The following is a 23,533-nucleotide window of genomic DNA, read 5'->3' as shown; positions in this document are numbered from 1 at the left end:
TCCATTTATTTCTGTTCCAAGAGGCAACCTTTATGTTTGATATCAATAGGTTATAAATTGCTTAGAAAGGAGTCAGTTGAGGTGGTTCGGGCATCTGGTAAGGATGCCCACTGGTCGCCTCCCTTGGGAGGTGTTCCAGGCACGACCAGTGGGGAGGAGACCCCGGGGAAGACCCAGGACTAGGTGGAGAGATTATATCTCAACACTGGCCTGGGAACGCCTCGGGATCCCCCCGTCAGAGCTGGTCAATGTGGCCCGGGAAAGGGAAGTCTGGGGCCCCCTGCTTGAGCTGCTGCCCCCGCGACCCGACCCCGGATAAGCGGACGACGATGAGGATGAGGAGGTTATAAATTATAACATGTATATTTCAGGATGTATTCATATGAACAGGTGTCCATATGTGTGTACATATACATACATAGGTATATATATCTTAGGCCAGGAGACTGCTGGTCATGATGAACCCTCCTCCACTCTGTCCTGAGGGAGGTGGCCCATGTCCTACTGGCCCAGTAGCGGTCAGGCAGTCCTGGACTAAAACCCTTCTCCCCCAGGGTTAGGGCTAGAGCCCCAGGGAGGGGCAGAGGATATGGGAGCCGGAGCTCCCTGGAGCCCTCCAGCAAGGCCCCATGGGCTGCCAAAGGTTCAAGTCCCCTGACTTCAATAAGAGATTACTAAGTAGTTTCTTTGTTTATTTATATAGCACTTTTAAATCCAAGTTACAAAGGGTTTTACAAGAAGAAAAACTGTTAAAGGGACTGAAACAAAGAAAACTGAACACGATAGTTACAAAAATAAAGTAGCCTAAGTGATTTGGACATTGGAATAGCTCAGAGTCTGGAGTTCGACTGTACACTTCCTGTTTCTTTTCTTTCCCATTCTCCACATGCTGATGATACATCATGCATCCACGCTCCCAGTCCCCACCGATGCCTTTTGTTCGAGGCTACGTCACGCTGACGTCACCGCGGGCCACGCTGCAGCGCCAGCCCAAACAAACTCCCCAGCAGCTGAAAGAAAAGACACTCGGGAGCGGAGAGCAGCGCTTAACTTGAGGCGCCCGAGAAGTACACTTATCCAAAAACCTCGAGATTTGACAATCGCCAAGAGCACACACACACACACACACACACACACACACACGCGCATCGAGCGAGTTAAAAGTCACTTCACGTCATAGATCGAGCGACTGGGCGGACGATTGGCTTACTTTTTTGATTTACATTACTTTTGTTGGTTTGTTTGGTTTTATTGTACCTCAGCCTAAAGTCGCTGGTGGGACACAAGTATGCGGAATATTTGGATTGTGTTCGTGATCGGGTTGGCGACCGGGTATCTCAGTGAGAAAGTAAGTGGATTCAGTCTTGTTTTTAAAAAAGTAAAATTGGGACCTGATCGAGTGAAAGGACATGTCCAGGTCCGATATTAAGTGCTTTAATCTGGCTCCCAGTCGCGTAATTCGGAAAACATGGGTAGGGTTACCTGTATTTCCGTCATAAGGAAATCATTTGGATAGCCCATGTGTCGAGATTTTCATCTTACTGATTCCCATAACCCCCCTCACACACAATAGCCAGTATCGCATTGCTGGTGAAAGTTTAGTCAGTCTCTCGATTGTGTCTTAACATTTTTTATGAAACAAACATCTTATTAGTGTCATTAATATGACCTGCTCTGCTTAAAGGATTTATGCTGGCCAATAACTATCAGAATTTTTTTTTAAAGCATAATCTAAACTAATCTCAACCTAACGTTACAAGAGATAACTTGAATGAAACTGTTTCATAACTAAAATGTATATGATCTATATGTTTATGGTTGAGATTGCTATAAATACAATAACAATAGGCTACTGTCCATTATACTCGTTGTTTGTCATCTTCCATCCAATAGAAAAAGCATCGTATCATTAGAATAAATATTAATTAACATTATTAAGAGGTGAGAACGGCTGCTAAAATGTACACATCCTCGCATCATGAGGGATGTGTACATTGAAAGATGGATGCATGTGGGGCCGAGGCAGAGCAGATCCACAAAGGACCATGTATTTGGGTCAAAGTTCAGGAAAATAGGAAAAATCGTTTTTTTTTTTACTGTCTCTGAAATACTTTCGAAACGGTAGGCATATACACGGCTACCTAACCCGGTTTTTTATGTGTAAATTAATGGTGAGCTCAGCTGGGGGATGCGTCACCTTCCTGGATGAATGACTCAAAGTACACCAGATGTAGTAATGCTTGTTGAGGCAGGCCAGATGCCTCCAGCTAGGCTCCCCATGTGCTGCTGCCGGTGACGCCGGGCCACTGCCTGTACACAAGGGTTTCATGGAAAGGGAGTGGACGGACCCAGGTCTTAGGGCTGCTTGGCAACATGGAATATTTATTGTCGGCCCATTAAGGTGTGTTAGGCTAGATCCAGGAAGGGTTCTTTCAAGAGTAGCCTGTACACCCACATATGCGGTTCAGACCAAAACAAATGTTCAACTTAGGGGGAATTTGAAGCTACAGCTAATATGTCTATGTTGCCCTATTCTTAGTCTCATGCAGTACATGGGTCCAGTTATTCGGTAGGCCTAAAATATGGTAAACGAAAAACAACCACATGACAAACGACATGACATCATCCCCACTATAATGGATGCTAAGACATGTGTGTTGTTTATTGTAATGAATGACTAAAGGGAGAACTTTCAAGTTGAAAGACTTTTGAGTGCTGTGTTTTAGTACACACACACACACACACACACACACACACACACACACACACACACACACACACACACACACACACACACACACACACACACACACACACACACACACAGTGTTGCAGGTTGTGGACTGGACATCTTGTTGAAAGAGGATGATGACAGACCCGTTGTGTGCGTTAGTTACACAACTAAAGCGTGTTGTTGACCCTGTGTGCCGCTCTCAAAATTACTAGAAAAGCAATGTCTCTAAAGGCAAATGGATGTGGACAATTTCAAATAAGCACCCAAACATTACTACATCCAGAGTATTAACCTGCTGTGGGGAAAAACTGTGTTTAAGTGTTTACAAACCTTTTACACTTGCAGTGTAATAAGTGATAATGCACTATAGCAGATGCTTAATGTATATAATATTTCTAATGTTTGTTTGGAGCTGGGGGGGCGGGGTGGGGTGGTCCACACATGTGTTGTGCATATAGTGAGGTCTTTGTGCGGGAATGAGACAGTCCTTGTTATGACACCTCTTCCAGTTTATGGTAAATGTATACTCGACTGTCCCTCGGAGGCCCTCAGTTTAGCCGTCCAGATGGTTTGCGTCATTCACGGTTGCAACACGTCTGGAGAACTTTTCTTTTTTGAAAGGTGAAGAATGGTAAAGGGCAAATTATTCATACATTCCTGCAACAAGGAATTCAATCATTTTTGAATTATGAGGTTGCATTAAGAGGACATTTTTTTCCATGTACAATTAATTTTAAATTTGTCTCGTCTTCACTCCGTGAAGTCTTGGCCTGGCCGGACAACATCAATACAAACCCTAACATTTACACAGTAAATACATTGCGTCATTTACCAGAACCCAAATGGGTCATATTGATGTTGCTTATCTGAGTGCAATATCAGGGACAAACCGCAACAAGCCAGGACAATCAACGGTGAAGAATGTAGGAGTGCAGTTAGGACGTCTCTCTGGTTTAAGTAGGAGTACTCGGGCGTCTCTATGTTGTGGATTGGACAGATGTTGGTCAACAAATCAGGATCGCATCTCAATCTTTTGAAATACATCTAAACATGTACGTATTTACTCCTTCATTGGAGAAAGGTGGGAGTATCAACTGCATTCTTTAAGTAGATTACGTCCCAATGGAAAGGGATTTACAATACAAAAAGAAAACGGTTGCCCTGGTCTGGTACCATCTTTGAAAGACACAAAACCGGTCTTGAAGCTATTGTTTATGACTGACATATTGTTAGTACCTATGATGGACATGACAAATATAAGGCAGGTCAAATATGATAATATGAGTGCCACACAAACCCAGACAAAATGGGTTTGTCACATCAGTTCTTCTCACCCTCAATGTCGTTGGAGATGTATTATCTCTCCCTATTTCTCACCCCCTGGTGGTTGGCCCTGCTCATTTTCATTCACTCCCTCCATGTCTCCTAGTTTATTGAGCCAGGTAACATCATGCAGTCTATACCTCAAGCCATGCTCAAAAACTGTTGACTCTCAGCTAGGAGTCGAACAGAAGTTGTTTTGCTATCTTCCATCTATCTATCTTTATATTGCTATCACAGACTCAAGAGATCCTCTGAAGTAGGCTGCTATTTTACATAGACAAACTTATTGTATCGATGGCGTCGTATAAGTGAACTAATTTCAGTCCCTCAATAATGTGTTGTGTTTGTCTCTCTAGCTCCTGGTGTCTTCCCAGACATCTCTCGCAGCAGATGATATGTACCTGGAGGGTCAGTCGTCGGGGGGCGTCCCTTCCGACGACGAAGATGATGAAAACAATTTCTCAGGCTCCGGATTGAGCGAATTTGGTAAGAACACTCATACACTCTCTACGCCCACCCAGGAATATCAGTGGACATTTCAAAGAGAGCCGAGGACCTTCATTTTCCTGAAGCAGGAAGAAGCATTATTTGAACAAGTATTTGGGATAACCCAGTCACAATGGTTATATTGTCAAGCCGGCTCAAACTAGTCTTGCATATGGTGGCATGAACAAAAACTGGGTGCATTCAAAATAATAATGACTTAGAAAGAATAGTCCTTTTGAAAGGAAAAGCACGCAAGCATTCACATGCACATACACATGCACATACACACACAACCCTGTAAATACAAAAGCCAGATGTTTGTCCTGAGGTGATAAGTTCGCCAGGTCATGTTTTATGAAGAGCCAAGTGATGTAGTCATCATTAGGGGCGGAGTTTGTGGGTTGTTTAAAATACTCAGTCTTTGTTGCTATGGTGAATAAGATCTTTGCGGAATCTATGACTCTCAAGTCATAGATTCAGAAACCTATGTGATGATTCCATGACATCATGTCATGGAATAGACCCTACCAACTATGTCAAATGAATGACATCACCTAGTACAATCTTTTGAGCCTGAAATAAGTTGTAATATTGTGTTTCACAAGAGGTATTACTGTCCCTGAGGTTTTCTAGCCAGGAGAAGCCTGATCTGAGTGGTTAGCATGAAACCTTTTTATGCTAACCACTTTGATTTTATAAACCAAACAAAGAGTGAAGTGGTTCATCAAGTTTGTTTTGTGTGCATTTTTTCTCCCCTACTTTGAGCACAAAGGTTTTAATCAATGGTTCTCGGTGGTTCTTCCCCAGACACAACAGAGATCCCAGAGATAAGGAACAAGACAAGGAGCCTGGACTTTATGCCTGTGACCCAGGATGGTACTCAGAATGCTCCACTGGAGAGCACTAGCTCACCGACCATGACGCAGGCTGATACAACCATCATAGCCGAGACTAAGGTATGCATTGTTGACTTCCTTTTTATCTGCCTATAAGGCTAAGGTAATTAACCTGATGTTTGGTATCAGGGTTAATTTAGACTAGTAATGCATGTTAGGATAATTAGCATGTTGGGGTTATTTGCATGTTGCTAAAAACAAGAGCCTCGGATTCTCAGTTTACCCAGAAAACATCTGTAATTTCAAATACACTTGGACAACCCTAATACATTGCTTTAACAACACTGCCAAGTGTGAACTAAATATTTCCCAATTATCTATAATATAATTAGAAATAATAATAATTATCTGACAATCTGGATTCTTAATTGTATCTTATAAGACTGAATCCTTCATAATACAGTCAACGAATGTAGCTTTTGTCAGTCTACATTTATTTCCACAAAATAAGACAAATTAAAAATAAGCCATACATCAGTCAAAACCGATTATGGTTTAAATTGATGAAATTAACAAAATATAAAATACTGTAACATTTTAAAACCTATATATTTAAGCTGTTATATATATTATGTATTATTATATATTTACATGTATTTGATTCCTTTTCACCAGGTAACAGGACTGGAACCCTCTGATGAACCTGAACTTGCTGAAACTTCCAGCACCACAGACTCTGCGTTCCCCACCACATACACCGTGGAAACCAGCACCGGCAACGGGTCTGTTTCCCTGGACGACGACATCGTCCTGCCTGAACAGAAGGACGGGGTTGTCATTCAAGCCGGCCCGAGGGACCCGATCCATGTGGACGCCCCAGAAGAGGTCACGTCTGAGAGCATGTGGCAAAGGACGGAGGTTCTGGCTGGTAAGGATGGACTACATCAACACTTGCATGTTTATGTAGTAGCTGTGTAAAGTCACCTCACCTGGCTCCAATGTGAGATGATGTTAACTAAACCAAGTGGTTTGATATCATAGCGTCAGTTACTAATGAACTAAAAGCACTATAAAAAGATGTATCAAAACATAGTGCCTTCTGTAAATGCATGGGATGATATGATTGGACACTCATTAAATTACAATTATACTCCTCATGAAATTGGGCTATACACATAAGTTGACTTGCATCTTCTATCTGAAATCCTTTTAACCAGTGATTCGTATTGCAGACGACCTGCTTTTAAAACGTTGTTCTTATTCCCTTTCCCTTTGCGTAGCGGTGATAGCGTGCGGCGTTGTCGGGTTCCTGTGCGCCCTCTTCCTGGTCCTGCTCATCGCCTACCGCATGAAAAAGAAGGACGAGGGCAGCTATGCCCTGGGGGTGGCCAAAGTCCCTCCCAGTGCCTACCAGAAGCAGCCCCCCAAGGAGTTCTACGCCTGAACCTCTGCTGACCTCACGCCAGCACCTGGGGACGTCTGCTCTCGCTGCGTCTGACAATCAACACTCAAAGACAGGGCATTATCAATCATTTGATGTCTGAAGGGAGAGTGTTCATGTTTCGTTCCAAGAGCAACCCAACACCGCAAATCAAACCTCCTGGTGCAGCCTCATCCCGGGTAGTTCAAATGCAACCTGTTTTTCTGATTGGCCAAAGAGTGGTGACATCACCATGTCTCACAGAATGATATAGCGGGTCCTTTTTTGGGGATGTCGGAGTGGGTCAGAGCTTTGGATGTTGTCCCAGGGATTTGAGTTTTTGTGTTTTTAGTGTTGCTTTTTACTCTGCAACGCTTTTTACGTAGTGTCAAGCATCCTCCTCTTTCACCCCTCTCTGTCATATTGTCTTCTTTCCTCATCGCCGCCTGCCTTATTCTCTGAATTATGAATGACTAGAAAACACAAAATGTCGGACTGTCCAATGGGAAGGGGATTTAATGGCTGATTTGCATTCGAAGGCTCAAGAAGTTAAAACTAGAAATACAATCTTATTCAATTTCTCCCCTAAACGCACAGGTCCACTGCTCTTGGGAGAGAGAAGTACATCAGTATTGAGGACATTGTACTTGTCAGACATCCATTTACGACAGCTTTACCACATCGGGCTGGCCCTGTTCATGCATTTAAGATCTATTTAATTTATACTTTGGTCCAATCAGAGAGCTGCAGCCAAAGCAGGACCCGCTCACTTCAGCAATGTAGCAAAGTTGATGTCAACATTTAAACGCAGACAGAAGTGTTCATCATTTTTGAATGGTACTAAACATAGGATTATAAGTATTCTTGTTGTGAACTGCATCATGTAATTTCAATATATTTTGTTATCCTGTCGTTTAGGAAACAAGTTTGATTGCTGCATTTTGTTTGCCTTTTGATCGATAATAATGTTTTTGGGAGATATGAATGTTTGATTTATCTACCTTTTTTTTTTTGCTATGAAACTGTGTTACTGGACCATCTTTTTTGCCTATTGCTTTCAATGTTTTGAGAAAAAGTCAAATATAATTGCGAATATCTTTGCCAAAGAGTTATTTTGTATACAAATATATATATTTTAACCCAGGAGTAGCAATTTCTTGCGCCTATTCTTAGCAATGTATTCAGTACTTGACCATTCATTATAGAGCAACCAAACAATTCTTTTTCAAAAACTATACCTTGGGTCAGCCCCAAACACCAAGTGGTTACCATGTGACATCGCTGGCCAGGGATTTCAGCCTACAATTGCAACATTCATGTTCAACCAGAAACTGTATTTACTCAAAGCAAGTATGTGTGTGCGTGCACATCTAGAGCTGCCAGGCCATCAGGGCTGGTTGAAGTGCTTCTAGCCGAACCTCTCGTGTGCAACAATAGAGCAGGGAGATATTATCGACCACACCTCTAAGCGTTCCCATGAATAATTAGGGTAATCCACATGCCTTTACAAGTGGACTGACCTAAACCAACGCACATTCCGCTCCTAACATTCCACTGAGCTTTTAGCGCTAAACACAGCTTGAGGGAGAAGAACAACGCGCCAGATCGTAAAGGAACCTGGGAGATGTGCTACAAATGTTTGGTTTAGTCCAATAAATTACAATTGTACTGTTCACTGGACCGCGAGAAAACAAATTAAAATTGATGGCTCTTTGCTAGCCAACTATTTCTCAGATATATATATATATATATATATATATATATATTTCTCAGAAGTTTATTTTATCGTGGAGAATTTGGTATTTGACCTTATATTTCTGACACACATTCTACTGAATTATTTCATATAATAGCAATAATATTAAACTTAACAATAACCAGATGCTCAGTATTCTATCAAAATGACTTATTTTTGGGCACACATTTGAGTGCTCTAAATCTGGAGAGCGTTGAACTTTAAAGCTACATTTTTAAAATAATTATGTGTTTTTGGTTAACATTAAAGCCAATAGAGATTTGTGAGACACGCATGATGAATCATGGTAGAGATGGATGAGTAGGTAGACGAAGGCAGTTGGAATAGTTCAGGTATACAGCACAGACATTTTGGGACAGTAATGTAACGGCTAATGACCAAAAATAATTTAATTTGCTTAGATTTTTCTTCTGTAAACATGTATTTAAAATAATTTACTTGGGGAAAACTGGGGAAAATTATGTTATTTTTAATTGAGAATTTGATATTAAACTGCCTTTTTATTTGATGTTACTGCCATAGTGCTGGATTTGTGTTTGATTACAATGATAAGATTGCAAATTATTTCGGACAAATCAAGCTTATTTCAGTGTATTGGTTCTACAATGACACTAGAAGCACAGATTGACGTAAGCCTACTGCATGGAATATAAACTGATCATAATAAAATGTGGGCTTTATCCTACTCTATTTAGTTACATATTTTCTCTTTTCTATCAGTTTGGACTTGCATGTTGATTCTTGTCTTGTCACATTTTCCCAAATCGATTTGATCAATAAACTATATTTTTTATCAGGTTAGGTCTGGGTTGGGTAAGGTAGGTCCAACAATTCAACAACAAGTAATTGAATGGTGATTAACCACAAAGTATCTTCATATGCCTACTTTCTAGCATTCAAACACAAACACAGTAAGCAATGCAAACACATGCTTCCTGTATTGATGCTGGCAGAACATCAGAGCATTTGAGCAAAATTGGAATGTGTAGCTTTCTGAAGGTTGTGGCTACATGGGTATATACCTTATATTCAGACAGAAAGGACAGAAAGGAGTCCTATATCAGCCCAAATTCTACCATCTCAAGTAAAACTGCACTCAGTGGTCTGCTGCTCTAAACAAACCTTGAATAAAAAAATTGAAAGCTACATGGAATTATTGTTTTTTATTTGAAAGAAGAAATTGAGTTGAGACCTCATAAAATGATACCTTTTAATCTTCCTATTAAGTCTGCAGCGGTCCAATCATCTGCAGTAATTCTGAATAACGTCACATTGCGGAAGTAAACAACAGTCTAGTGATGCAGCTCTAACCAACATGGTTTGAGAATGTCTATAATGTTTTGATTGTTAATACATCTAGATCTGATGGCTCGCAAATACCTGATCTATGTTAAGTGATTCATATGAATTAAAAACAATCCATCAAAAAGCAACATTGACTCGAGAGCAAAGCAGATGCATCTGAAACAGATCAAGGTGAGACCCATCTGAACTGATCAAGAGTAGCCTGTCACATGCAGGGCTGACATGGACGTTGTTGAACACGGTTATAATGAAGTACCTCTTGACAAGAAAGGCTCTGAATCGGGTCATCAATACATAGACAGTATGCACGCAATGACGCAAGTTGTAGGTTAGCGGTGCAGTTACAGAGAATGCTGATCCACAGAAAGAGAAGCGGTATTGTCCAGACTAATGAGATCTGCGCCTGCGGTCTCGAGTTTCGTACTGATGGGCATTTTATCTGGTCAAGTAACTAGACAGACTATTTTTCCCAACAGTACATTGATCCGCATAATTGGAAAAGAAAGTACAATGTAATCTAATGTGCTGATTGAGTTATGTGTTGGCTGTGAGAGTTATTACCATGTCATCAATGTGTTGACTTGATAAAATACTTGGCTTCTATAATTTAAACTGCAAGTCCGATCTTGATGCTTTCTTACGAGGCATTGATACGACTTTCACACCTAGGGTTCACACAGTAGTAATTTGGCAAAGCTTCCAAAACCAAAACCCTACCCTTATAATGGTATTGCTGTTTGTATTCATTTAGCCTATAATGATGACAGACACCCTCAATACAACCAGAAACCAAGGCTGCTCAAGCTTTTGATTCACTTCACCCAAACACCCCCTTCACTCACCTGCCTGCCTGTCCATCCCTCCACTTTTTCATTAATTCACTCCCTCCCTCACTCTCTCACCCCTCCTGCCCTCTCTTCTCTGTGTGATTCCATAGATGGCTGTGGAGCGTCGACCACTGTACCTTCAGTCTTCCCCCCTTCTGTTCTGGACGTGTTCACTGCTGCTGGTCGGCTGTGGGTGTGTGCCCATGCAGAGAGGTACACACAGTCTTCCTCGCATTCTGAAATATGCTCGGGGGTCTGTGCGGTAACGGCATGGTTGTAGTACAGATCTCCTTAGCATTGTCTATCATAGCTGTTGCTGCCATTCAACTATTTCAGCTACTATTTCTACCTATTTTCAATTTCATACAATTTGAAAATGACTTTAAACGTCAAAACCGGCCTGGTTGTAGTGTGATAGAAACCAGCACACAGGCTCTGTTGTATTGGTAATTGAGGGTGGATTATGCATGTGAAAGCAGTCCCTTTGGATACATAAATACATTCATACATACACGCATAAGTACATTGAAGTACTTCATGTTCCTGATGGCCGTCATTCTGTTCAGACATGGCGAAAGAGGTGGCGAGCTACACTGATGTAGCCAATCAGATCATCAAGATGGTGTTGTCCGGTTCCGCCCAGAAGCGCTCTTATGAACGCCTGTCCAACTTCACGGACACCATCGGCAACCGAGTCAGTGGCTCCCACAACTTGGAACTGGCCATCGCATACATGTACAATGCCATGAGCCAAGATGGCCTGGATGTACATTTAGGTAGGTCTACACACAATCACTCACTCATTCACTCACTCACTGTGTATGTTTCTGGATGTCTCCAGTGACATTTCCAGACTCAGTATGTCCTTCCAAGTCGTTTAAGTCAACCACCTGGATTTTTGCTAGCAACTACACTGTTCCCAAATGAACAGATGCACCTGGCAATGTGTTTGTGAGGAAATAAATATATATGTGTGTGTGTGTGTGTGTGTGTGTGTGTGTGTGTGGGTGTCCAATAGGAAAATTTTGGAAAATACTGAATGACCCTGAATGGTAAGTTTCTGGTAAACAAGAGAATCCTCAGCTTTCATTTCTATTCCAACCTGATTGCAGGAACTGGTGGGCTCAGCAAAGGGCTGGGTTACAGTACAGGTCAGGTTAGAGCAACGATCTGGGACAGATGGCCAAAACGTAGCCTTGTGAGGTAGCTAGCATCAATGATCTTGCTAGGCCCCATGATCATCCATCTTTAACAATGGAAGGATTAGATGTTTGGAAATGGAGGGACTGGAGTTATGGAAAGTTGTAGGGTTACACAGCCTCTATTTCACCCCCAGCTGTGAGTTTGATTGGACATTACAAGCCGTTTCAAAATCTGCCCTGTGACATGTTGACATCTCAAGTGGGGGTGACACTCACACCTGGTGGTAATATAGGGGCCCTTTAAAGTTGACTGGTTGGAGTGATACTGAAGTGTTTTAGTTGAGGGGTTGAGCACCAGGGGTCCTCTACTTGAGATACTTTAGAAGAAGGTACTTAAGCACTCACCAATCTGCCCTGGAGGGATCCCCATCTCTGCGTTCCTCCTCAAGATTTCTTCCTTGCTGATTAAGGGAGTTTTTTCTTGGGTCAGGGGGGGTCATAAATATTTGGCCTGTTAAGCCCTTTCAGACTGTAATGGTGATTAATTGTTATACCAAAATAATTTAATTTAATTTAATACGTAGCATTCTTTGAAACAGAATTATTTAGCTGTTTATCAATTGTGTGTGTCTGTGTGTGTGTGTGGTTTAGAGGTGTCAGTGATTGCTTGTTTATGTACATATTTCGGCATATGTCACACGTAAAGTGTGTGAATTATCTGGGATAGTTTGAGGACTGCGAAGGCAGTAGAATACTTTTGTCGAGACCACAAATGAGATGATGAAGGCAGCATGACTGGAATAGTAAACTAGGTCAAGTCATGCTTTGTGATGTCTTGAGAAAATTAGGTTAGGGTTAATAAGGTCAATATAATGGAGCATGATGTTCTCTGGTCATGTGCAATGTCTGGAGAGTGATTGAAAGGAAGAATTTAGTATTTATAATACCTGCACTTTGAACATGGCCTATGATGTTCGCACAGAAACACCCCATTGCTGCTCCAAACTGACCCTTTTTAATCGTTTCCCATGCTAAATTTAACAATATGAATGGTACATTCTCATGCTCTGCTTGGAATATAATCTCCTGGTTATATATTTTTTATTATTTGATAATTATTGTTTTTTGTTCTTTGTTTTTGATTGTGTGTTTATTGTCTCCTTTGGTATTCTTTTAATTATCTTGTTATATTTCTTTGTTAAATGTTTTGTCTAAGTGTGCTTATATTGTTATGGTGAAAACCACATGATGCATCTCAAGCAGTCATTCCTAATAAGGAGTTTCTCACATGGATACATCGATCATCCAACAGCCTTTACTTGCACCCTACAATTGTAAAAACATAATAGCTGACTTTGTTCATAGCCATGGCTATGAATGTTGTCTTTTGTTTCCTGGCGAGCAGAGCCGGTGAAGATCCCTCACTGGGTGAGAGGAGAGGAGGGGGCTGAGATGGTTCTGCCGAGGCCCAAGAGGCTGGCCATGCTGGGGCTGGGCAGCAGTGTGGGGACCCCCCCTGAAGGTACAGGTCATCGAGTCATAGAGACGCTAGTGAGGCTGTTGCATCTTGTTCAAGATCTTAAAGCACCACGTTTGTCTAGTGATGAATCGGTCACAACAGTCTCTCCTGGCTTCACTCAAACATCCGTTACCGATGTCATTTGACAAACACTATTACAGGGTTTTGTTTATGACGGTTTTCTATGGTCTGTTATTTCAGAATAGTGTGGGGTCTGTTATTTCAGAATAGCAGAATGCTGCTATGAATATCAGACCGTTGCTACAGATGCTATGACATTTTTTAAAATCATTATATTCATCATTATAAAATGAATCTATGAGCCAGTGGTACACTGAGAGACTGTATAACGAGCTCTGTACCTTCTCTCTCTCTGCCTGACGTGGCCCGTCTCCAGGCATCGAGGCGGAGGTGGTGGTCGTGAGCTCCTTTGAGGACCTGAAGAGCCGAGGGGCCAACGTCTCGGGCAGGATCGTGGTGTTCAACCAGCCCTTCGTCAGCTACGCTGAGACGGTGGCGTACCGGGCGTTCGGCGCGTCTGAGGCCGCCAAACTAGGAGCCGTGGCCGCGCTGATCCGCTCTGTCACCCCGGTCTCCATCAACAGGTAGAAATAATGTAATCGTCTCGACCAGTGGTTCTCTACTCGTGTACCCCCTCCCAAGATATTTTCTCAGCTGAGTACCCCCTTCACCGGCACAGAACATTTTTGTGATGAAAAAAAGAATGAAATGAACATAAATAATTGATGTCTAATGAAATGTATAGGCTGTGTTTAATGCAACTGCAGGCTAATTTCTCCTCACAAAAGAAGCACAACTCCAGGGGAGGGTCAGAGCGTGTAGAAGTGAATCCCATTAAAATATATTCTTCCTGAAACAAATACATTTTAGCACCTTTTGCTGTTTCTGGATGCGCCTTCTATTTCACGGATTCTCCTTTCTCCTTACATTTCAAGAACTTTCCATTTTCTTGATTTTCTATTGTCTAGCTTTCAGTACATAGTTTGAGAACCACTGGTCTAGACAAAGCTGAAATAGTATCCTCAGTGGCGATATGGTAATCCATTTTATGTCTCCCTTTGACCGTTGAATGATCTTTTTCTCAAGGGGGAGGGGCGGGGGGGGGCTTTACCTGGTAGTGATAAAACCGAGCTCCACAGGGAGGTAAGAAAACGAGTCTAGTTCAAGGGGATCTCCGCGATCACCGTCTTTACTGGGGTCTTTCGGCCGACCGGCCAAGCCCCCACACAGGCCTGCAGGACTACCAGGAGGGGGTGCGGCGTATCCCGGCGGCCTGCATCACGGTGGAGGACGCCCAGCTCATGGCCCGCATGGCGGCCAGGGGGCAGCGGGTGGTGGTCCGGCTGACCATGGGGGCCAAGACGCTGCCGGACGCAGACTCCTTCAACACGGTGGCGGAGATCAAGGGCTGGCAGCACCCTGAACAGGTACCCAGCAGGGGGGGGGGGTTCGGGCCGTACCACCGCCTGGTAGCTGTTGTTAAGGGCAAGACAGAACTACTGGTTCATGTCATGAAGTGATGAGTGTAATGGCTCAGTTGTGGTCGTTACGTCGACGCAACGCAATGACCAGGCAGACGCTCCGACGCAGTTGTGAACCTGTTTTGGTTCTGCGTCGTGTTTTAGTTAGCAGCCCAATCACTGCCCTTGCTGCTCCGTCGCCTTGACGCAAGTTTAGAATTTTTGGGAAGCGCCCAGGCCCTTGCAGTGGACGCATGGAGGGTCCGCAAGGACGTAATAGGGCCGTAAACCCCCTTGTGTTGCGTCGACATGGAACCATAATTAAGCCTTTAGTCACTAGCAGCTACCTGATAACCCGATGATTGATGTCTTTAGTTATTATATATAGTTAGTTTAGTTATGGCAAATGCTCGGTTCGCAGTTTGAGGAAACTTCAATGCACCCGAGTGTATATAGTTGAGGGTTGATTGAAAAATTAAAACAAATGAGGAGAGTCAAAAAAGTTACTTATTTACTGACGATCGTAACATTACTGTTTGATTGTAAATAAGTAACTTTTTTTTACTCTCATAGTTGTTGTTTATTATTTTTTATCTCTTTCTACCTTCTACAGCTGCGGCCCCCAAATTCCCCGTCTGGGATTGATATAGTATAATCTATCTTATCTTGGTACCGGGCAGTGATGGACAGGGGCTAAGGATTGTGGGTAATGTTGAACTGGGCTGGACTAACGGGAATGCTGTTGACTCAACGTATCACCCTCGGCCTGTAGGTCAGTCAACCTAGATTCCTCAAAATAAATGCATTGGAGCATCCGGAGACACAAGTCATGTGATTTCACAATATATCAATCTGTGATTTCACAAGATACACTATATGACTGATTTCACAATTTCACACGCAACAAGAAAGTCTGCAGGAAAAGTAAGGAAGATGTTTTATTTGGTTCAGGGAAGGCTTGAACCTTGAATGTCACTTCAGTGCAGAATTTTCTCTCCATGGTCTGGTGATCTCATCATCCGATATCAGGGTTGTCCAAGTCTTCCAATACTATTGACCTCGATCACCACTCCAGATCTTTGAAGGCTGAATTTCTTTGATATGTTTTAAGCAAGCCTGAAACTAGTAGTTTTATCTGAAGCTATGACACTTGACTTTGACTCATCTTAACTTAACTTTCATTTAATAGTATGTGTATTTTATTATAAATTGTGGTAATCAATAACTCAAATTAATATTTGAGGTCATTGCTACACCCTTAAACAATCCTGAGTCCATTTCTTTGTGTGCAAGTTTGATGAACCGTCCCTAAAGTACAGATAACGAGTAGCCCCAAGCCAGGCATCTAACCTCACCATACTCCACCACACTTCTGCAAAGAAAACGTCTCTGAAAGAGACAGAGAGAAGGGTTCCGTGCAACTCCCTGTGGTCATGGTAACATAAACTGTTTATTTCTGTTCAGACTCCCTAGCCAGTTGTCAGACGTTAACAATTATACATTTATGGGTACAAAAAATATTTTATCGCTGACACAGCAAGTTGTGTCATTCCCCTCGTCGCTGCCCACTGGCATGCCGGTTCTAATGTGTGTGTTTATTCAGTCATTCATGCTCGGCAGTAGTTATGTACCGCTCTAACTTCCTGGGCAGAATGAGCTGACACATCCAGTGTCTTCTGCCAGGTGCTCCTCCTAACCCTCATAGGATTAAATAGATAAATTTAATTCTAACAAGGGTCAGGTGAACAGTTCAACCCTCCCATTTATGAACCAGTTTCCAACCGACGATGTGATCTGATGTTTCCCTCTTCTCATCGAGGAGCCTGCTTCTGCTGCCAAGCAGGTTTTGTCACTTTCACACAGTCTGAGCGAATCAGGATGAATCACTTTTATTTCTGTGATTTGTTCTGGCAGCTTTCGAACGACTTGATAACTCAGTTTTCCAGTTATTTTTTGCAACGTTCACGTGGATCTGTTTGGAAGTTCCTATGACGGCAGTTCCGCTGATGTCAGCTGTTCCACAAAATCCATAAAATACCCTTACAGCCGAAAAGGGAAACAAGAAGCCCTCTGTGCTGAAACATCACTTATAAGTCTGAGTGACTCATCCTGTGGGGTGGGGGGGGGGGGGGAGAATATGTGGCAGTAGAGAAAAGAGACACCAGGTGTCATCGGATATGGCTCATGGAAATGTGCCATGAATCATGGTAGTAACGTGAGGGTTCTGGTGGTGAGTGTTCAATTTCAAAACACTGTCTGGATACTTGTCAGTCTGGATGACCCTCACAAAGAGATGTTATCCATGGATCTGGCCGTGTTTACTTCTGTATTAATCGATAATAAACCTCAGTGCAACAGTTTGGGTCGAGAGGGGGAATATTTAAATGTGTTAGTGTGTGTAAAATGTAATGTCTACCCTGTGAGGGAGGATCCTCCCTCTGGGCTTGTTCTGTTATGAATGTCCTCTTCACTGTGAAGTGGAAAACTGAAACTTGCCAGACTCTTGACAATACCCAGAGCCTGTCTCAATGGGCCCTGTATCAAGCTGCTCCGTCCCCTTTGAAGGATTTGTGTTGCTGCATGCTCTACGTCTGAACTCTTCTTCAGTATTTATCTTTTTGGTTGTCTCTTTGAGTTCAAATGTGTTTAACCGTTCAATTCCTCAGTGGACTTTGGTTACACTGTAGTGACTAGCAAGATAAATAGTTGAATGCCAAACGGCTCCAAGATACGGGTTTCGCCTATTGCAGCGTCTTAAAAGCTGCACCACAAAACCAATATCCGGTAGACGTTTCGGTTGGTGGTTGGGGCAGTTTCTCACTCGTCTTCAGGAGTAAACAGAGAGAGAGTTTTGTCCAATAAGTGTTTGGTGACCCATTCTAAAGTGATGATTGTATTGAGTTTTTGTAGAAAGTATCCTACTTAGCTGTCATTTTTAACGCCGATTCATTCAACCGGCCAGGTAGTCCTGCTCAGTGGTCACTTGGACAGTTGGGACGTCGGCCAGGGGGCCATGGACGATGGGGGAGGAGCCATCATTTCCTGGGAGGCCCTGTCCATCATCAAGGACCTAGGCAAGTGAGGACGGGAACAACAACAACTGCACAGAAGTGGGAAAACAGATTTTTGGACCCTAGTCTATTGGACAGCTGCTAGGGGGCTTAAGCACACACACACACACACACACACACACACACACACACACACACACACACCATCGACTAATTCATTCTGTATGGATTCCCCAGAGTGCCAAAGGAACTAGCATAGTGATGCACTGTTAATGTTACATTAATGTTAATAATGTTAATGTTAATTTGTTACAAAGATTGACAAGACAAATGGCTAACAAATGAAATTATTCAAAATGCAACGACTTTTAATCAGTTGATGTGAATGCCATGCCGCTGTGTGTCCAGGCCTGCGGCCACGCAGGACCATGAGAGCCGTGCTGTGGACCGCCGAGGAGCAAGGAGGGGTCGGGGCTCAGCAGTACTACGAGCGACACAAGGTACTCTGTTGGTGTGTCTGCTGGATATACCTGCACACATGCACACACACTGGGGCTCAGTCACTGTCGCCCTCGCTGCTATTCTCCTCCACCACACACCTACTCTTCTGAAGTTACCCTTGTTAGACTTGAATCGGGGGGGACGTGGCGGACGTTATGAACTGATATCGGATTGTTTTCCATCTCGGGATGTAAACCAATCACAGACTCCAGATCTTTGTGATCTCTGACTTAATAAAAGGGTGTGGAATAGCCGTAGATTAGTGTGTTACCGCATGTTTAACTGTAACTGCTCCTTCTTCGCAGTTCCACAAAGAGCATATACCACACAGAGCATATACCACAAAGAGCATATACCACACAGAGCATATACCACACAGAGCATATACCACAAAGAGCATATACCACACAGAGCATATACCACACAGAGCATATACCACACAGAGCATATACCACAAAGAGCATATACCACACAGAGCATATACCACACAGAGCATATACCACACAGAGCATATACCACAAAGAGCATATACCACACAGAGCATATACCACACAGAGCATATACCACAAAGAGCATATACCACACAGAGCATATACCACACAGAGCATATACCACACAGAGCATATACCACAAAGAGCATATACCACACAGAGCATATACCACACAGAGCATATACCACACAGAGCATATACCACAAAGAGCATATACCACACAGAGCATATACCACACAGAGCATATACCACACAGAGCATATACCACAAAGAGCATATACCACACAGAGCATATACCACACAGAGCATATACCACACAGAGCATATACCACAGGGAAGCTAGGTGGAGTAATGTTTTGTTTACTTATTCATTTTTTTACTCACTCTCGGCCGCATGAATTGGTTTTGTCTCAATTTACCAGCGGGTTAGGGTTCGACTGAAGCTAATTAGCATATATTTTGGTGTTCCTGACCGCCTTGGCCGGTTTGTTTTGCAATTATATTACTCAAAATCAGATATTGGTATTCGTCTTACACTGAAAGATACCCTTGAACTGGCATGTTAGTCATAGTAAAAAAATTAAAAAGAGTCTGATTTGACATGCATTCTCTTTATATCTCACATTGTGCTTGGCTCTAACTGGTGACCTCCCCTCCGTCCCTCTCTCTCCTGCCTGGCCCTCGTGTGACAGGCGAACATCTCCAACTATGACCTGGTGATGGAGTCCGACTTGGGGACCTTCGCTCCAGTGGCCCTGCAGTTTACCGGCAGCCCAGCAGCTCAGAAGGTAGGAGAGGGGATCCTCTGATGCCATCACACGTCGTTAACGCAATGGGGCCCTTACAATCCAGACAAAACCTGGAGTCAAATCCAGTATTGGCTGTTGCAGACATGAGAATCCTGCACTGCACATCTTGGAAATCATGACAAACGTAACTGTTAGTTAGCGACAGATTATGTACTGAACAAAGGAATTGATTGATTATTAGAGGTGACTGAATGCAACAGTTCAATTAATAACCAAATATTAAACAAATTATTTGATTATTAAGGTCTTATGGTGTATACATATTAACTACACCGCACTTAACACTTAAACAAGTCCTAATGAAATATTACAGTTGAAAATCTTTATGCTGGAACTGCTGACACACTCTGGCCACTCTCGCCACATGAGGCCGAGCATTGTCATGCATCACAAAGAACCCATGGCCCACTGCACCAGCATATGGTCTGAAAATGGGTCTGAGGATCTCATCCCGGTACCTAAGTGCAATCACGGTACCTCTGGATAGCACATGGGGGTCTGTGCGGCCCTCCAAGGATATGCCTCCCCAGACCATCACTGACCCACCGCCAAACCGCTCATGCTGGAGGACGTTGCAGGCAGCAGAACGTTCTCCGCGGCGTCTCCAGACTCGCCGTGGTGTCACGTCTGTCACATGTGCTCAGTGTGAACCTGCTTTCCATCCTTGAAGAGCACAGGGCACCAATGGTGACTCTGCCAATCCTGGTGTTCTCTGGCAAATGCAAATCGGGTTGCATGGTGTTGGGCTGTGAGCACAGGCCACACTTGTGGACGTCAGGCCCTCATACCACTCTTATGGAGTCGGTTTCTGACAGTTTGAGCAGAAGCATGCACATAAGTGGCCTGCTGGAGGTCATTCTGTAGGGCTCTGGCAGTGCTCCTCCTGTTCCTCCTTGCACAAAGGAGCAGAGAGCGGTCCTGCTGCTGGGTTGTTGTCCTCCAACGGCCCCCTCCACGTCTCCTGGTGTACTGGCCTGTCTCCAGGTAACTCCTCCATGCTCTTGACACTGTGCTGGGAGACACTTGCACTACCTGAGCAACTTCTGTGGGTTGCAGACACCGCCTCATGCTACCACTAGAGCTGTGGGCTCTGGCAAAAATCAGCCAGAAAAGATGAGGTCAGGGAAATGGTCTGTGGCCACCACCTGCAGAACTATTACTTTATAGGGGTTGTCTTGCTAATTGCCTCTCATCTCCAACTCTTGTCTGTTCCATTTGCAGAACAGCAGGTTAAATTGATTCTGAATCAGTGTTGCTTCTTAACTGGACAGGTTGATATCCCGGAAGTGTGATTGACTTGGAGTTATATTGTTATGATTATGTGTTCCCTTCGTTTTTTTTTAAACAGTGCTCTAGTGTTTAAATGTCTTGTGTTTACATATAGAGCACGTTCAGGAGAGCATGGATCCTGAAGGCAGATATGAGGGTCGTCCTGATGGAGAGCTCGTCAGAGAATAAGAGGCTATCCGCATATGTAATCGTAACAATTGTAGTGCTTTGAACACATTTGAATTGGCTTTGTGATATACAAACCTGCTTAAGTTTGGAACCTGATAAATAGCAAAAAAATTAAAAAAGCTTTAGCAGTGAAGGCACTCATTCACAACATCGAATAAGACCACTTTAGCCAAGCAAAAGAGAATATCGGTGACATAGGACAATTGACACAATATGAAAAATGAATGAATGAAAAATCCCTGTAAATTCTTGATCCTTGCTGTAGCAGATACTAGAAGTGTGTGTGTGTGTGTGTGTGTGTGCGTGTGCTGGCAGGTGATGCAGGAGGTGGTGCAGCTCTTGGCCCCCATCAATACGACGCGGCTGGAGCCCCACGGAGAAGGCACCGACATCGGACCTTGGATGCAGGCTGGGGTGCCAGGTCTGTCACCTGAAAACATGTTTCCGCCTGCCTTCCCCTCCATGTTTCTTAACTGTTAATGTTTCGATAAAACGATACTATAGAATGTTGCTGAGCACATTCAAAATTGCTGAACTCCTAAACGGAACGGGTCGAAATTCTTCATTACATTTCTCGTGTGTAATGAGAAACCAGGGTGAGGGAAAATAGTAGACTGGGTAGCCCCGCCCATTCTGCCCGCGATTTGAGTTCGCCCTGCAGAAGGGTCTGGAGAAGAGCAATACATTTCTTTCTAGTTTCGATACGTTTTTGCGGGAGCCAATCATCAAGCTGGCTTTTCCCCCGGGCGCGCTTTTGGCTGGTTTAACACAATGACGACAGGGAAGCGACGGCAAGCAGCCAATTGCGTACAGAGTCAATTTAACATCGCCCGTTGATCACGCCTCTGAAGTGCTGAAGAAAATGACAGCAGCTTCCCCAGACCAACCTGCAATCTACGATTGAGCTTGGTCTGGCAATAGCCAGGCTAGGAAAATAGGGTTTTGCAGTGACTGTGACCGGCTGGCCCCACCAGAGGGTGGCATCGCCCCGCATCCACTCTCGTCTCTGCTTGTGGGAGTTTACCACGGTGTTTGAGTCCTTAGAACCAGAAAATGAAATGAGTCCATATGGTCGCCAGTATTCACAGAATGTCGATTGTCCAATCACATGGCCGAACAAGCGCTGCTGTGTGGTCTAATTGGTCTAATAATAAAAGTGAACTGAAGTTCAACTTTTGTCCCACACTTCAATACGCCGCAATCCCCCACCTGCACGCGAGCCTTCCCCCAATCCCTTGCCCCACCAGAAGGCTTGGTCCTGTTATATATATATATACCAATATACTATGTTGTATACACGGAGTAAGAACAGATACTGTAAATGGAACATGATATACAGAGCAGAATAGTGTTTTATGTTTGTATTAACGCGTTGACATGTCTGTTCATTTTGGGGGTCTAATACGTACACTTAAGACTTGTGTATACTTGGGTTAATGTTTTCCCAACATCCACCCAGATGAAATGGAAAAGTACGTCTTGCTGACAATTGATTCACAGAGACATCAGAGGGTACTCAGTCTAATACATTTAACCTTTAGATGGCAGCAAACACCAACAATTGTTCCAGTGTGCTGTCACTCCCCTTAAGCTATGTGTGTGTGTGTGTGTGTGTGTGTGTGTGTGTGTGTGTGTGTGTGTGTGTGTGTGTGTGTGTGTGTGTGTGTGTGTGTGTGTGTGTGTGTGTGTGTGTGTGTGTGTGTGTGTGTGTGTGTGTGTGATCCAGGTGCGAGTCTCCACGTACAGGATGACCGGTACTTTTGGTTCCACCACTCGGAGGGAGACACCATGAGCGTCCAGAGCCCTGACGACATGGACCGCTGCTCGGCATTGTGGGCCGTGGTGGCCTACGTGGTTGCAGATCTGCAGGACATGCTCCCCAGATAGCCAATCACAACGGGACAGGCCATGCTGGCCATCAGTCAACGAGCCTATGGAATAATTATTACTGGCTGATAATTAGCTTTTGAATCGTATTAAATTCCCATGGTAGTTTTAATTTTTAATAAGGATTTTGAGTTGTCAAGCCTAAATACTTTTTTATTTGGTTAATAAGGGTGACCACACCAAAGCATGATTACTGTATTAAAAACGTATTTTGTTTCTCACACAATTGTTCAACCTGTAGTCTGATTTTCTATATAACATAATTTTGTCCAGAAATTGTGTAGTTTTATTTGGGGACCTATTACCTGCTGTTGTCTTTTTGTACATATTAAAGTTCACTTGTAAAGTATTATTGGACATTGGTTTATTTCATGATTCAGTTTGGTACTTTGTACTTACAATATACAATATTGAGCAGATGCTTTGGGTGCAAGAGATAGTTGGTTCAGATACTGCATGAAGCAAGCAAAAGTGTTGAATGTCAAACAATCTCGACTTTAGCAACCTTGTGCAATTGGAACGCACTCACCTGTGATAGTACACTGCT

General features: G+C 43.3%; 2 protein-coding genes across 3 annotated transcripts; both read left to right on the top strand.

The window, feature by feature from the left end:
• Positions 1–1,011: 1,011 nt before the first annotated feature.
• LOC311351596 (syndecan-2-B-like) lies at positions 1,012–7,945 on the top strand. Of its 2 annotated transcripts, none has more exons than XM_084471768.1 (5): positions 1,012–1,348; positions 4,414–4,543; positions 5,351–5,499; positions 6,055–6,307; positions 6,660–7,945. In XM_084471768.1, the coding sequence occupies exons 1-5, from the start codon at positions 1,289–1,291 to the stop codon at positions 6,821–6,823; spliced, it is 756 nt and encodes a 251-aa protein (XP_084327894.1). In that variant the 5' UTR covers positions 1,012–1,288; the 3' UTR covers positions 6,824–7,945. The 2 variants fall into 2 exon arrangements, with proteins under 2 accessions (XP_084327894.1, XP_084327895.1); XM_084471769.1 differs by lacking the exon at positions 1,012–1,348 and adding an exon at positions 3,632–3,786.
• A 1,901-nt stretch (positions 7,946–9,846) lies between these two features.
• LOC311351927 (carboxypeptidase Q-like) lies at positions 9,847–23,329 on the top strand. Its single transcript, XM_084472084.1, has 11 exons — positions 9,847–10,031; positions 10,798–10,900; positions 11,254–11,463; positions 13,235–13,351; positions 13,746–13,953; positions 14,589–14,796; positions 17,792–17,903; positions 18,249–18,340; positions 19,525–19,620; positions 21,415–21,520; positions 22,826–23,329. Exons 1-11 carry the CDS (start codon positions 10,011–10,013, stop codon positions 22,984–22,986), a joined length of 1,434 nt encoding a protein of 477 aa, XP_084328210.1. The 5' UTR covers positions 9,847–10,010; the 3' UTR covers positions 22,987–23,329.
• Positions 23,330–23,533: the final 204 nt, after the last annotated feature.

This window comes from Micromesistius poutassou (assembly GCF_964030765.1).
Source record: "Micromesistius poutassou genome assembly, chromosome: 8".
NCBI classification, from domain to species: domain Eukaryota; kingdom Metazoa; phylum Chordata; class Actinopteri; order Gadiformes; family Gadidae; genus Micromesistius; species Micromesistius poutassou.
This window is presented reverse-complemented; position numbering and strand designations above follow the sequence as displayed.

What these genes read in the sequence shown, in the direction of transcription:
- LOC311351596 (XM_084471768.1), top strand. Translation starts at nt 1,289, where the DNA reads ATGCGGAATATTTGGATTGTGTTCGTGATCGGGTTGGCGACCGGGTAT. An exon ending in CCGGGTATCTCAGTGAGAAA is followed by an intron (nt 1,349 to 4,413) that starts GTAAGTGGATTC and finishes TTGTCTCTCTAG; the next exon opens with CTCCTGGTGTCTTCCCAGAC. An exon ending in AAGGACGGAGGTTCTGGCTG is followed by an intron (nt 6,308 to 6,659) that starts GTAAGGATGGAC and finishes CCCTTTGCGTAG; the next exon opens with CGGTGATAGCGTGCGGCGTT.
- LOC311351927 (XM_084472084.1), top strand. Translation starts at nt 10,011, where the DNA reads ATGCATCTGAAACAGATCAAG. An exon ending in TGTGGGGACCCCCCCTGAAG is followed by an intron (nt 13,352 to 13,745) that starts GTACAGGTCATC and finishes GCCCGTCTCCAG; the next exon opens with GCATCGAGGCGGAGGTGGTG. An exon ending in GCTGGCAGCACCCTGAACAG is followed by an intron (nt 14,797 to 17,791) that starts GTACCCAGCAGG and finishes TCAACCGGCCAG; the next exon opens with GTAGTCCTGCTCAGTGGTCA.